Raw genomic sequence first — 16,100 nt, forward strand, 5'->3', positions numbered from 1 at the left:
AAAAACAATGGGAAGCAGATTCAAAAGAAAATTTAGCTCTGATTTTGATGTGAAATCCACCTCAAAATCAGTGACATAGTGACTATACCTATACATAAATTAAACATTCTGCCCTACCTATATGTCCTATAAAGCAGGAAGTACAGCACAGATTGCTTGGCAAGTAGGACATGAAAAGGTATCAAACAGATGGGTAATGGTTAATACTAATTTTAATCTAAGACTGGAACAATTATTCCAATTTCTCAAACCACTCCAATGGAATAGCTAACCAACTCTCTAAATTCACAAAAGCTTGCTACTGTAGACTATACTTCCTAAATATGTGTCTATTGATTCAAAGCCCATAGAGGTTTATGAGAGATCTAGTACTGATGAATAGTTTAAGCCATAACTGTTGGTACTTGCACCTTTTATTATATTTGACATGGTCTTCCTCTAGAAATGTACTTGCCAGAATGGAATGTAAGGATTGCCTATCCTTATTAGGTTCTGAATTGTGGTACCTAAAACAAGTGTAAATTTAGCTTATCAAATGAACAAGTTATTCAGTGTTCTCTTAACATAGTGGCTGTTGGCCAAATTACTGGTGGAAGTTATTTTCTCATGAAATAAGAATGACAAACATGAACTGTTAGATGTATTTATATAGAGTATAACCCGTCTGTTTGGGATACAGAACCCTTGCGGGAATCTTAGTGGTATGTGAGAAAATAGAAAACTAAATATCACTATAACAGACTTGTATCTCCATATGCTGTTTGCAAGGACATAAAAATGCAATATAAAAAAAATAAATGTCTAATACAGTACACAGTGATATTCTAAAGGATATAGTTCTAACAGATCCCAAATAAAAAGAGTAGCTAGAAACAAAATCTGTGTATTCTCTCCAGATCAGGTGTATATAGCCTTTAATCTCCTAACACTCACTAAAATGACAAAAAACTCTCCTGAAAATGTTACATTGTTATTGCAGGTTTTGAATTTATGGCTCAAGTAAATATTGAGGTGCATATTTAGTTTTTTTGTCATTCTATCACTAGAATACCCATTTTAAACTAAATACACGTAGGAATAGCATTATGAAAGACTATTCTTCTCTTACCTTTATTATTCTGATCCGCACCACCATTCCTGAGAGTTTTCTACTTTCTTCCTTATGTTAATGAGTTTTCTCACAACACTGCGCTGTTCCCCTGTGCTGCTTGAAAAGTCTCCAGTGACGGCCTTCGGTCTTCTTCTCAAGCTCCCGACTCTACTCTTGTGATACTCTTCTGTGGACTCTCCCGTTCGACCACAAGAAAAATGGCCGACGGACATGTGCAGTCGGCGCTTTTGGACCAAGGGAAGAGGAGCGTGAGAGAAAAGGCAGAGGCGGTGAAGAAGGTCAGAGGTCGTCGCTGGAGAGTTTTCAAGCAGAACTGGGGACACCGCCAGTGCGGCAAGAAAACTCATTTATAGAAGGAAGAAAGAAGATATTTCTCAAGAACAGCGGTGCAGATTAGAACAATAAAGGTAAAAGAGCTTTTCTTAAGGCTATTCCTACGTGTGTTTATTTTAAAAAGGGTAATCTAATGATAGAATCCCTTTATAGATTTTTTATGCCATACACAGCGCTATATAGATAACACATTAGTTAACAGTTTTTGTTTTCTACAGTTATGTCAATACCAAATTTAAATAGTTTTTTTTTCTATTCCTTTGACACAATAAAGTTTTTTTTTCAAAAAGTTATTTTTGCTTGTGTGTCACCATATTCCAAGACCCATAACATTAATATTTTTCCATTGTCCTGGCTGTACGAGGGCTTGTTTTTGCAGGATTTTTTTTAAATATTGGTGCAATATAAGCATATAGATTATTTTTGATTTGTTTTTATTTGTTCTCGAGAGGTGAGGTGAACAGAAAACATCAATTTCTGGCATATGATAATCAAAATCTTTGAAATATATATATAATATGTAGTACTACCACTACAAGTACATGGTGTACCATTTTATTTTATGGGTTGTTATGGATGTGATGATACAGAGTGTATTTATCTCTGGGTGGTTGTTTTTTTTTGGTCTATTTGCTTACTCTTTCTGTAAAACCAGTTAGGTGCTGTGGCACCAAAAAACAGCCTAACTAGCCACAAGACAAGTGAAGTGTTCTTCTAATGACTTTACACATAGGACCCCAATATTTCATAATGATAGATCAAGTGGCCAGGTGGGGATAGCATGAATAAAAGTTTATGGTACCCCTGCCCTAGGATTATCAGGAGGACAAGAGAATAAGAAATCATTCTCCTCTCCCTGCACACTGTCAGCCTTACACACAGGCTGAAGTTAGAGCTGTGAGTATATGCAGCTCCCAATCCAACCAGTGATAGCCCTGGTTCTAACAGGGTTACAGACATGAACATAAACAGGTATGCAGACCCTCCAACAATCGACATCAGGTACAATAGAGATGTCAGAATTGAATTAACCCTGCAGAATCACCAACTCCCTCGATTGTAGGTGACCTTTAGCCTTACAAAATGATCATGTACTATTTTGATTATAATAATGAGGAACTCCTCCAATCTTATAGGAGACATAAGAAGCCTGCTATTTTTCGAAATATTCTGATCAATATCACGCAAAATCAGTGAGTACAAACTAACTATAAGAAATAAAGTATGTTTCAATAATTAGCTGAACATAGTGTGATGCCAGTCCTTCCATCTGCTTGGTAAGATACCATAGATCTGATTAGACACTAAAACCTTGAGAAGAAACACTTGACTAGTAGTCACTGATGCACAGAGAAGGCATCTGTGCCAGGCTACTACAGTTTATAAAATTTAAGCAGTTCAGTATTGAAGACAAAGATGCTATTAGTCGGGCAGTCTAGGGAGCAGGGCTTAACCTAGCAGAGTGTTGCAGCGTGTCATTTTTTTTCTTAAAGGCACAACAGAAAGTCTTGGTACCATTTGCAGATTCTTAGTTGCATTGGTGACCTATTTGGTTGACATCTGGAGACCTGTCGTGTCCACTTCAAATTGAATAAAATTCCACACCCAAAAAGATTATGGTAAAATTTCAGTTTATATTTACAGACATAGATTGGAAAGTTTATAATTATATAACTATGCAGCAGATACAGTAGTTGTGTTTGATACCCCAAAAGGAATTCTGATAAATTCCCTAGCATTCAAGGATTTGTCTCCTTCATCATAGATTATTACCCTGACCGTGGCAACTCCTTTTCTTTTCAGTTGCAAACATTTGCCCATCAAGTTGTCAACATAATGCCTAGACTAAAAAAGGTTATTCCTTGGAAGGATTAGTCACGTAAAGAACACTTGATAATAGGACGCAACAGGGAGTTAAATATCAGCAAAACCTAGGTAGAACTGGGCAGGCAACTGAAAGATAATGTAAGTAACAGGTTTTATGGTCTTCTACCATGGCTATACATGACTCTCTTTAAATGCATCTTAGATGATCATGCATAAAATACTATACTTATTATAATCTTATCCAGTTATGACTTGGGTATGAAACAGAGCATGCAAATATTGATATGTTGGCCCATTTTAATGGCAACACAGTATACAAAATACATTACATAACCAACTTTGCAGTACTGACTATAGGAATGGGAATGATTTGATAAATATACATTTTTTTTTTTATTTTAAGCAAATACAACAAAAAAATGTTTTTTGGGGGGTTTTTTTGCCTGATGCTCTCTTCATGATTTTGGATACAGACTTCCAGAAATTTGCTAATCCAATTATAGTTGCCATATAGTCAACAAATGATTCCTTTCATCTTAATTCATAGTGCAAAGTCCTTATTTCATGTAATATTAATCATATTTTATTCTTTAGTGATGCTTTATCTGAGCTGCAGAATTATTTTCTGCTTTTTTAACAATATCTACTGTATATCATTCTGTTGCCATATTGTAACGGTGTAGACCAAGTGACCACTGTATACGTATATACAGTAAAAAGATCATGACAGTTGCAGGGCAGAAGTTATATGAGTCAAGTGTCATACGTCTTGTTTTCTAACACATACTTCCTTACATCCAGAAAATTACTTTTTTTATATTGGACAACAGCATTAACCAATTTCAGATTTATTTTGAGAAATGATGTACTCCGCTTAAACCTACAGATTTATTTCAGATTTTACGCAGGCAATCGGATCGTCTTTCGTTACCTGAGTCTATTATGGCACCAAATCTAAAGTAGATTTGTTTGGAACTGAATTCTTCATCCATTTTTTTTTTCTCATTACCTACCTGAGTAATATACAGTCAATTACTTCCCAAGTTTGTTAGGGGTACAAGTGGTTGTGTTTGGAAACAGTAAAAATAATTGTTATCCTGAGGTAGAAAATGTTAAAGTATACATTAAAAACAGAAGCACAGTAAAAGTGATGACACAGTTCTTTGCTATAACAAAACGTGTGTTTTAGATATACTGATAATAAAGTGCCAAGTTGCCAACAAAACACAATTGTGGAATTCAATTAGAATTTGATTCAAGACCTGCACTTCAGTTTTGTAATATACTGTTTATCTCTGCAAAGGTATAGACAGAAAGATACATCTTAAGACCTCTTAACTCATCTAAGCTCTCTCTTCATTGGATGACAGTCACCAGTGTGGTGCCATTCTTAGAGTAGTGACTGCTTAATAGTACATTGGATTGTAGATACAAGTGCTGGGATAGAAGCTTTATGTCTCTGTAGTGTAATTGCTGTATGCCATGGATGAAAGAGAAGTTAAGTGGCTGCTCCATTGTCTTCCTGAATTTCCAGCGCTTGATTCTTCTTCATGTTGTTTATGTTTGGCAACAAGTTGTTTGGCTTCTTCCTCATCTAGAAAAGGGCTTTCACCATAAGTCTCCTTCAACCAATTTCTTAGCTACAAAAAAAAGTTAACACAAGTTATAAAAAAAAAAGTATACTAGCACCCCAATGGTAACATTATTAAAAATATGAAAATACTCAATGAAGGCGCAGGCACAGACTCACTAAGAATCTGAGCAACTGTGTTTGTGGAAAAAAGTTGTGAGCCAGTGGTTTGTGACTTTACAATTCTACTTGAGATAAAAATAATTGCAAGTGGTGTTTGTATGCTGAACTTACAAGTTTTCTAAAAGTGGGCAATGCATGAATGAAGCCAAAACCAAGTTCACTAACATTTACCACATTTTGTAGCATAAATGTCATCAAAAATCCAAGTCAGCTATCATCTGGTGTAGAGATCTGCAGAGGTGCACAGCACAGTGGAGGGAGTGCCTGATTCTCTGTCATTGCAGGGACCATATAATGGTCTGGATGAATCAGCTCCACAATCTTTGACAAATCATAGATAAAATCTGAATGTGTACTTCAAACATAACATGATCCAAAATGTTTTTTATTAAGTAAAATCCTCATTCATATTGTTTGTAGTGCACTTCCTATTTTTAACCATGATTTATAATGATAATCTTTAAGATTACCGTATATACTCGAATATAAGCGGACCCGAATATAAGCCGAGGCCCCTTATTTTACCATAAAAAACTGGGAAAACTTATTGACTCGAGTATAAGCCGAGGGGAGGGGGGATGCAGCAGCTACTGGAAAATTTCAAAAAATAAAATGGTCGAAGTTTTTGGGTGCAGTAGTTGCTGGGCGCCGGGGAAGGGGAGGGGGTGTTTTGGTTGTCTGTCTGCCCCTTCCCTGAGCTTGAGGACTGTTTTTTTTTCCCCCACTTGGAATTCAGCCTGGCTGAATATAGGATATCTGCAGTGCTCCTATTAACCCCTTCCCGACGGAACAGGAGCACTGCAGATCCCCTATATTCAGTAGACCGGGCACTTTCAGACACAGGGATACCTAATGTGTATGTGTTTCACAGTCATTTTCAACCTTTATATGTATTCTAGGGAAAGGAGGGATTTAGAACTTTTATTTACTTTATTTTATTATATTTTTTTAAAGCTTTTTTTTTCAGTATTTTATGGGAGATTCTATACATTATTATTGCGACTGGTCATAGACCCCCCACCCTCCCCCCCCAAAAAATAAAAAAATAAATTTTTTTTTTTTTTTTTTTGCTTCACTCAAGTATAAGCTTAGGGGGGCTTTTTCAGCAAAAAAAACTGTGCTGAAAAATTCAACTTATACTCGAGTATATACGGTATGTTTTTAATCGATTGAGAAGCCGAATCAAATGGGATGGGAGAGATCTACATTGTGCAAAGGGATAGCATTCATATCATTAATTTTTTTTCATCAATTTCTATTATTTTTTAATATCATATTTGTTTAAAAAATGAGCAGAAAGCTTAGCATCTCTTGAATGGTGCTACTTAGGCAAATCAAAATTTGGTTGTCAAGTAGCATTCCATATTGCTGGTGTGAGAGAGTGAAGGGTGTGGTCTGGGAAGACAGGTACATTCCAGTCAGGCACCTAAAGGGTGTATGGTAAAAACTCACACCAGGGAGGTCAGCTGTGTAATCAAGGCCTGATAAAGTCTGTGTGTGAAGACTAGCAGGGTGGCACCACACTGACAGAGCTGAACTGTCCAGACCGGACCTCCAAAGCAGGTACTGAGACACCCGTTGTTGTTGCCACGGTGGGAGACTGGTAGCCAGTCTCCTGTATAGTCAGGGAGAAGTTTCCTTACGTTTAAGTTAGTTTTCTCAGCTGAGAAGGTGTTTGTTTTGTTTATCCTTTGCAAAAGCAGTGCATGCGTTACATGTGAATAAAGCCTGAACCAATCCAGTGTCTGTGTCCCTGTTTCCTGCACTGCTACAAGCATCTACCTGAGCGATTCCCCACACTGGCCAAACCTAAAATTCCATCACACGAGTCTCAGGAGTTTCCCAAGATTTTCAGTAGTAGAAGTCTTTTAATATATAGATACAGCAAAATATAGATCTCTACTTATGTATACAAATATTAATATGCTGTAATGTCATACAACTAAAATATTTCCTTTGCATAAATAAACCTACAATCAATAACAACAATACAATTTGTGAATTTTATTTCAAATTTCCCCAGTATACAAACCTGCACGGTCGCTAGATAATATAGAAATAAAAGTTTGAGAAGAATAATAATGATATCAAATGTAAAAGCTCATTTTTTTCTATAAATCCAATAAGCAACAATGGAGAAACTGAAGTGCAGCTTGTACCCAAGATAACAGGGACACTTCATATTCATTTACCTCCCATTATTAATTGATTTTTTTATGGCAATGCTTTTGTACTAACACCATAGACATGACTAATGCCCTGCATATGAAATGAAGGAGATGGAAAGTCCCTAATATTTTCATCAATGTCTTCAAACCCAATAGAGTGAATTACATGATCAGGGAAAAAGCTTCACAAACGACTCTTCACGGTCGACATTATTCAGTGTTTTAGGAGTAAAATAGCCTGTCTACATGGACTGAATCACAATCTAAACTTGCACACAGACATTTTTTTTTTTTTTAAATCAGGTCTTGTATTAAGAATAGCTAAATAGAAAAAAAAAAATTGTTATATTATAATATATGTAATGAACCTGCTGGAGTTCAAGTCTGTGTGTGAGGAAGTTAACTGAGTACGAGTGTGACAACGGTACTAAGTGACAATTGGAAGTCATTACACTTTAATCTGAGTAACAGTTAATAGGAGAAAAGAAACATTTTATCTCCAAATACGGTTCCGGTATACCTTGGGGTTCTACCAAAGGGTCTTAAGGATTCCCCAAAATTAAATCAAGTAAGGAGGGCATTTTATTAGTGTTATAAACAACCAGTTAGAGCTCTATAGCACATTAGATATAATTTTAGCCATAAATATCAAACCATTTGGGCCATTTGCCATGGAAAATACCGTGAACATCGAATAGCTATGGCTGGTGGTAGACTTTAGCTCAGTCATGCTGGATATATTAGGCCTGTGGTCAGCTGAAAATATCAGAGTTGGACATGATTGTCCTATAGCAGCCATTCACCAGCTGATTTGTATAGACTCAATGTGTTTTTTCTTCTTTACAACTAAATCGCCTCCTGATTGGGTAGTCTGTCTCATCTTTTCAATCATTTAACCCCCACACCTACCACCACTCTAGTGATATGGTCAGTCAGTGCTTATAAGGCTGGGTTTCTACATTCAGATTTTGTTCATGTTCTCTGTTATTTTTGAAACCAATACCAGGGGGAGAAAGTATATACAGCTGCTCCTCTTTCTCTTTTACTCATTCCTCTCCTGGTTTTGAACTTGGACAAAACCTGAATATGGAAACCAAACAGTTACAATAGGCATGGCCTCTAGAGGACCTTTCATGTGAGTGTCATACACTGCTGAAATCAGTGCACTGCAAGTTTTGCTCATATCTGCTCCAGTTGTAGAGATATTGGTGCCAACATCACTGCACTCACAGAGGGGCCAGCCTTACAGCTCTGGGTGGTGAAGAACAGCCCCCCAACAGTGTACCTCTATAGATGTGTCCCACGGTCCAGTGGTGAGACAGAGCTGTGTATTCGGCATGCTGTACAGCAGTATATAACACACACAATATTAGAGGACATGAAAGATTCTCTTTACTTTGTGGCTATGTAATACTAAATACATAGTATAAGGCCTACACCCGGGTGGTATGTGTTGAAATGCATTTTTTTCTAGTGTATAGGAAAGTACAGCCAACTGCACATCCTGATAAAGAGGGCGATACCATGCGATATACATTTTAGCAATACCATGTCATACTTAGTAGACCATTAACAAATAGCAGATCACTGACTGGCTGTCTATGGACTTCAATACAAGTATGAACAACCAATGTAAAACATAATAGTAGGTCATGATGGTTGGCAGGGGTACAGATAGGGTCAGGAGATGAGCCCCCCTACATACACAGCAAAGAGTGTCTACTCTCTTATACAGAAGGCAACTTCTAACAGCTGCTTCAGAAACCATTTGTGGCTTTTAACTTTTTGCATGTCTCTGTCAATTTCGACTGATGCATCAAAGCAGTGGTGTTGCAGAACTGGACTGGATCGCCACCGCAGATCCCATTGATTTCTATGGGTGTCGGCATATGCGCGCTACCCATTGAAATCAATGGGAGGCTTTTTTACCTATTGCTTTCAATGTGATACGCGCGTATGCCAGCACCCATAGAAATCAATGGGATCTGTTTTAACGCCGCTCATTCTGAACGAGTTTATGTTCAGAATGAGTGGAGCATTTACTCCGTACGAAGGCTCCCTAAAGGATTATATTGTAATGAATATCATTGTTTTTTTTTCATTCTTTATGTACCGATGAGCAGATGGTTCCAGTTACACAGCTATAATGAAGGAAGTCACAACTCATTCCCAGTAACTAGATAAACTATATACTTATAGAATAACAATTACACTGCCCCCAACAGGTAGACATAATACAGTCTTTAGTTGCCCATGTGATGCATGCAAGTCAATATGATATCTCATCAGGAGCTCAGAGATATGGGGGGCAGTATACATGAAAGAAGCCTGGAGAGTGAGAGACAAACACTGGACTTCTTTTTTAATAATGTCCAGTCTATAGAAAAAAAAATTGCTATTCTGTACTGATTTCACGGCGTATTTAAGAGCACAGTTCTGTATGACTGTAACACACAAAGTATGTAAGGCGCGTGAAGAAAATAGCAGTTTTTCATATTTGTATGCAGATGTTAACATGAAATATAACTGAATGATTGCTTATTGAGCACTACATACATATGGTTAAACCCCTGGCTTAACAGAAACAGGTATTAGGGATGAGGTTTTTCAGTCAGTTAGACAGAATTTAATAGTAAGGGAGGGGAAGCAAATAAATTATTTTAGTCTTAAAGTGGATTTTTCAAGTCTAGTGGAAATGAGTCAGCATTTAAACATAGATTTCAAGAGTTGACTATTAAACAGGTCTGCAGACTTCACTTTGCACTTTTCCGTTCCTATATAATAAATGATTTAACTTCATGGCATATCATAAGCATTAACAAGTATTTTCTTAAAGGGATATCCCCATATGGGAAATTTGCAGCATTTATGATATTCCCGATTGGGAATACCCCTTTAAGCTATTTATATTGAATTGTTATATGTTATATTGTTTGACAAGTTGCTGTTATGTTACACAGTCTTAATAGTAAAGTGCATGCTTAGTTTACTTACATGATGGACATCACATTTTCCAAAGTCCTCAAGTTGTTTCTGAAAACCCATATTGGGATTAGCACATGTTCTTGCTCCCCTAACAGCAGCCAATGCATCTTCCCAACCCAAATCTGTGATCGCCATGACATAGGCTACTACCAAAGTGACACTTCTGGACACACCTGCCAAACTTAAACATAGAGTAAATTGCACAACTGATATTAAATAAAGTCATGTTCATTCTAACTAGAATAGTATAGAACTATAATAAAGTTTTTGTTTTAGTGGCAGGCCTTCTGCTAAGGTGCAGTTAATGTTTAATATTTCCAAACCATAGGTCAGAATGGGTCTTTGTTGCTCAGCTCTGAAGTAATTTACTATTTATATGGCACTAGAAGTCTATCAAATGAACAATGCAGAATCTAAAAAAATGCTTAAAGATCTGCAAAGACACGTACCAATGGACAAGGCATCCTTCACCTTTCAGCCGACATTCATGGATAAATGCTGTACTTTCTTTAAAATGTTGTACTCTAGAAAATATACAAACAATTATATTAATGTTCTCATTTAGCCTTTTTACATGACAAAAAATGTCAAACTGAACAAAACTAGAATTAGAAGCTTTCAGGCAAAAGGAAAATTTTTATTAGGATTTCAAATGAACCAGTGAGTTAAAATAAGGTTGTTGTGTAATAACACACATATTATATATATATATATATATATATATATATATATATATATATATATATATATATATATATATATATATATATACATACACACACATATATATATATATATATATATATATATATATATATATATATATATATATATATATATATATATATATATGTGTGTGTGTTTGGGAGCATTTAAAATACAAGTAATCAAAATAGTATTTAAAATTTGTAATTAAAATCCTTTTTTTTTATTCAGTATTTTATATTTGTAATTAAAATACTTTTAGGAAGTATTTTACATATTTTAAAACAAAATGTTGGAATTTAAATAACCTGCCTCACCGCACTTTAAAAAAAAAACAAAAAAAAAAAAAAACACAATAGCGTGAATCACGTCATCACTCTCATTTCTCGTATCTCATGCAAGATGTGACGAGAGGAGGGAAAATTGCAGAGCATTCCAGCAACGCAAGTCCGCCTTTTAGTGAAGCATGATTTATTTTTAGTTTTTAATCATCCCGATCGCGTAATCCATTCTGTAAAATTACTTAAAAAATGGAGGAAAATCGTAATACCAGTGAAGGGGATGCAACCAACAATGATTCAGATCTTGAAGACCCACATCTCCCTGCAATTTTGGATGGAACTTTTTTCAAAATTAACAAGACTAAATCCGAAGAGGCAGGGCAGGACAAAAAGTGTCTGCTTACTGCAAGGCCTGTCCAAACAAGTTAACACTGGGCGGTCAAACCAGTGTGGGAGAACGCTCCGGAGAGAGGACGCTGCTACAGTGCCGGCCATCTCTTGCACATGAGAAAGGGCCGATTAAGGCTCGAAACATGCTGTGCTGTGCTGTATTTACTTCAATAAACGCTTCTGAATTTTGGAAATTTGCTATGTCATCTCCTTTCCATACCAGTGAGCGCGGTTCTCCTGAATTGGACCTTTGGTCCCAATTGTTTTTTTTTTTGTTTTTTTTTTATAAATTCTTTATTTATAAACAAAGGATACAACAGGAAAAACCAAAATGCAACATTAGTCACAACACAGCAAAACAGGGAAGGCCCAAGACGGGAACAAAGGCCCAAAACCTGGAAAAACATCACAGGAAGCAGACACAGGACCTCTCAAGTAAAAATAGGAACCAGTGCTGCCAAAGGACAACAAGGGGAAAGGGAAAACCCAGGAGGAAAAAAAAGGATAAAAGGGGAGGACAAAGGAAAGGAGGGGGAGGTAGCAGAAGGAGAAAGGGGAAAGAAGGTGGAGAGAAAAAGGGGGGGGGGGGGGGGCCAGGAACGGACCACAATCAGAACCCTAGAAACAGGTCGAGCCTTAGCCAATGATATCCCTGTAAGATTGGGACCCCTGAAACAAGATCCAAGGAGTCCAGGCCTTCAGGAAAACCTCGTGGGTGTCCCTAAGAGAGGCCGTGAGATCCTCCATGCACTGGATGTCCTCCACTTTACGGATCCAGTGGCGAAGGGAAGGTCCCAATTGTTTTTGTCCAAACAAGTTAACCAACCACCCGGTGAGACGTGATGGAACTCGACGTACGACACTGTCTGTCGTTTGATTTCTGAAAACGTGGAGCCCAAATTACACGACAGCCTTCAAACTTCCAGCTTTCAAGCCCGGTGAGTTGCTACACCAGTATAAATCCATTATGAAGCCAGTTACAAGGGGTTTTATCCTATTACAATCAGAAAAGGGGCGGCTCATGCCAACCATCTTGCAAATTGAGAAGAAATTGCTCTTGTTTAAATTTGTCAAGTATTTTGGTATTTTTAAAATACGTTTGAAGTAGTATTTAGTATTTCTATTTAAAATACTTCAGTCATAAGTATTCTGTATTTAAAATACTTTCGCAAAGTATTTTCCTGAACACTATATGTATGTATATAAATTATAAATCAGGACCAGCGTAGTTTGGGCAATAAAGGGTCTGTCCACATATATAATATACAGGTACAGTGACAGCACGCTCATTCGTCACACGGCCATACAGCACCTCAGTCCCATTCAAATGAATAGCATTGAGATGCAATATCAAGGATAGCCACTGTCAGAAAAAGCAGCATTTTCACCATTGTTTTTGCCTTTTTTGCTGAAATATTAAAACGTGCTTCCAATTATAAAACATTTCATATGTGAATATATATCTCATAGTTAACAGTTTCTGAACCATCCATTGACTATTTCTGTTCGGTTAATCCACTCCTAACCCTGTAAGGATGCACCTTCACATCCTTGCAATGTTATGTAGTTGCATGAATTTGTGCAGCTGCAGAAGCAGGAAGCTAGCTGCTACAACAACTGGACCTTTCATAGACAGAAGGAAGGGATGGTAATACACAGCAATGGAAGTTGTAACAATGCAGCTTATGGAGGGAGCTGAAGGTCCGAGTTGCCAAGTGACAGCCTCAAAATCTTAATTTAGAGATGATCTGCAAAGAGGAGTGGACCAAATTCCTCCTGACATGTGCGCAAAACTCATCATCAACTACAAAAAAAAAAGTCTAACTGTTGTACCCGCCAACAAAGGTTTTGCCACTAAGTATTACAGTAAGTCTTGTTTGCCAGAGGGATCAAATACTTATTTTTCTGTATAAAATGCAAATAAATTTATTAAAAAATTATACAATGTGATTTTCTGGATTTTATTTGTGACATTTTATCTCTCGCTGTTAAAATTAATCTACCCTTAAAATTATAGATTGTTCATGTCTTTGTCAGTGGGCAAACTTACAAAATCAGCAAGGGATCAAGTACTTATTTCCTTCACTGTATAAAAACAAAAACCTTTGCCACTACCACGTCCATGACTTAAGTGCATTTACACCTTTTTTTAACTCATGAAGACTGTGTGAAAAAGTAGAAGCTAGAAAGAAGATACAGCTATACAGCTAAAACAAAAGAAGAAATGTAACAGGTAAAGAAATCACATTTATAATCTAACCTGATTTTACAGAAATAAAAGGCAGTGAACTGATAGTTTTAGATATATACCTTTTAAACCCCCCCTTTTTTTGCTTCTTGTCCTCTTAGACTAAGAATAAGAGGACAAGTTCCTCGAAATGCGTCAGATGATCTTCTCCCTCCCGTACTTCCAGGGATGATACCCTTCATTTTATCATTTTAATGGCATTCTTGTTGTTTGGACACAAGATGAATAAAAGCGAAGTTTTATTTACAAGACCTGGGTTCTGGATCTTTTACTTTTTTTGCCTGCAAACCTATGGAGCAGACCATGTGTGGCATTTAGATAAGGGAAATAGATCACTTTTTTCTAAGACTATTTTCTGTTCAAGTTAATGAGAACTTGATTTTACCTGTGCCACTGTTAACATGAACCACATAGACCATAGAAACATCTGGATATATTTATTGTGGTCTATGAGAGTGTTTTCTAGGCATGTTTTGAGACCTATTGTCGCCATTGTGCAGTAAAGACAAGTAGGCATGACCATCGCCGATTGTGAGTAGTGGTTCCCATGTTGTTTATACATTGGTGTCACCTTTCATTTTAATCTTGCCTGTGCAGATAATGAGGAGACTGCTGCAAAATAAATCTCCTACAAAGCGTGAAGTGTCATCTTACTATTAGGCTTAGTGGCCAAAGTGAATACTGCAGGATTTTAGGTTTTGTTGTAAAAATATAAATATTGACAAAATATGTCATTTTCTGATGACACACTCCCTTCAAAACAGCACAATTCAGTTTCGGTTTACTTTCTTCTTCAAAGATTATGTTAGTTTCATTTGAGAAAACTTTTCTCCTCTTGCTAATTTCTTATCTCTGTTTTACTCACATTATAGAGTATTTCGGTAGCTTCAGATATGGATTGCATGATTATGGGTAAATAAATATGGCGTTGATTTCCCTTCTATATCAATGACAGCTTCCATGCTTACCACAGAATTTTGGAAAGTATCTGTGGGAATTTATGACTGGCCACTTGTGAAACCATGTTCTAATGGGCCCCATAGCTGGAAATGCACAACTGTGTAAAAGATCTATGTCGCTCTTCAATAGAAATAAGAGGCCAAGCCCAAATCCTGATGAATAGCCACTTGTTATTATTCCTTCTCCATCTAATTTTGCAGTAGGCTCTGTGCATTCGGTAAGTAGAGTTCTCTGGTAGAGATGAGCGAACAGTGAAATATTCGAGATTCAATATTTGTTTTGAGTAGAGCCTCAATATTCGACTACTTGATCGAATATCGAATCCCATTATAGTCTATGGGAAAAAATGCTTGTTTCAGGGGAAACCACTATTCAACTAAAGGAGAGTCACCAAGTCCACGAGTAGCAGGAGGAGAGTGTTTAGGAGGAGCGCTGTGCAATTAAAGTGCACGAACCCCATTATAGTATATGGGGACCATGCGCTTTAACTGCACAGCGCTTGCAGTTGCGCTGATAAAAAAGTAAGTTCCTTCGTAATAGCAAGCTGCCAGCTCTCCTGACTAGCAAAGAACTTCTAGAAGCTACAATGTCACAATAACAGTCCATTTAGACTGCAGAAAATGAAGAGGAATTCAGGCAGACTTTCAACTTAGATTCCTCTCCATTTTCCAGCCCTTTGGCTTTCGACTGCAGCGCTCATTCACTAACTAGCCATAGATGATCAGCCGAGCACCTCATGCTGCAGGTTCTCTGGCTGATCAGCTGCAGGATCTGAAGCAAGATCGAGCAGGACTCTTCAGCATCATGCTTTGGCCTCTGCCCCCGTGAAATACAATCAAAGACAGATTCAAAGAGGAATTTTGACCTGATTTGAGGCAGAACTCGCCCCAAAATTATCACCACATTCCTTCACATCAATAAACTGAGGTATTTTAACAAAAACGTAAGCTTTTAAAAATAAATTTGGGTCTCATGGAAGAGCAGTGAACTATAACAGTCCAACAAGTCACTGCTGAACATCACAGTTTCCAATGGGGTTCAAGGTTTCCTCTCACCCAACAGAAACCATGTGCTTAACAACCCATTACAAATAGGACACGCTTCCCTCTTCAATGGAGCAAACTGTTCTTGATAAGAGTCACACATTACTAAGTTCACTTTGGGTTCATTTTTGCATATTGTTAGGGACTTCCCCTTTATATCACCTTTAACGTAGTTTTTTTTTCTCACTTCAATGTTTGCCAAGTTCCCCCTTTTAAGAGGCATTTAAATTTTTACCTTTCTTTCAGCATGTACCCATAATGAAGCAGTTAATATCAGAATATTATACAGCTCTAGC

General features: G+C 37.0%; 1 protein-coding gene across 1 annotated transcript in view; it reads right to left on the reverse strand.

Moving 5' to 3' along the window:
- Positions 1-3,102: 3,102 nt before the first annotated feature.
- Positions 3,103-16,100, reverse strand: part of DUSP22 (dual specificity phosphatase 22) — a 70,441-nt gene continuing 57,443 nt past the window's right edge. The window contains exons 5-7 of the mRNA XM_075270779.1: positions 10,627-10,701; positions 10,187-10,358; positions 3,103-4,911 (exon numbers count right to left, since the gene is read on the reverse strand). Coding sequence (XP_075126880.1) covers positions 4,723-4,911; positions 10,187-10,358; positions 10,627-10,701 — 436 coding nt within the window. The 3' untranslated portion in view covers positions 3,103-4,722. The remainder of the gene's footprint in view (positions 4,912-10,186; positions 10,359-10,626; positions 10,702-16,100) is intronic.

The sequence above is a fragment of the Leptodactylus fuscus genome, chromosome 4, assembly GCF_031893055.1.
Source record: "Leptodactylus fuscus isolate aLepFus1 chromosome 4, aLepFus1.hap2, whole genome shotgun sequence".
Lineage (NCBI taxonomy): Eukaryota > Metazoa > Chordata > Amphibia > Anura > Leptodactylidae > Leptodactylus > Leptodactylus fuscus.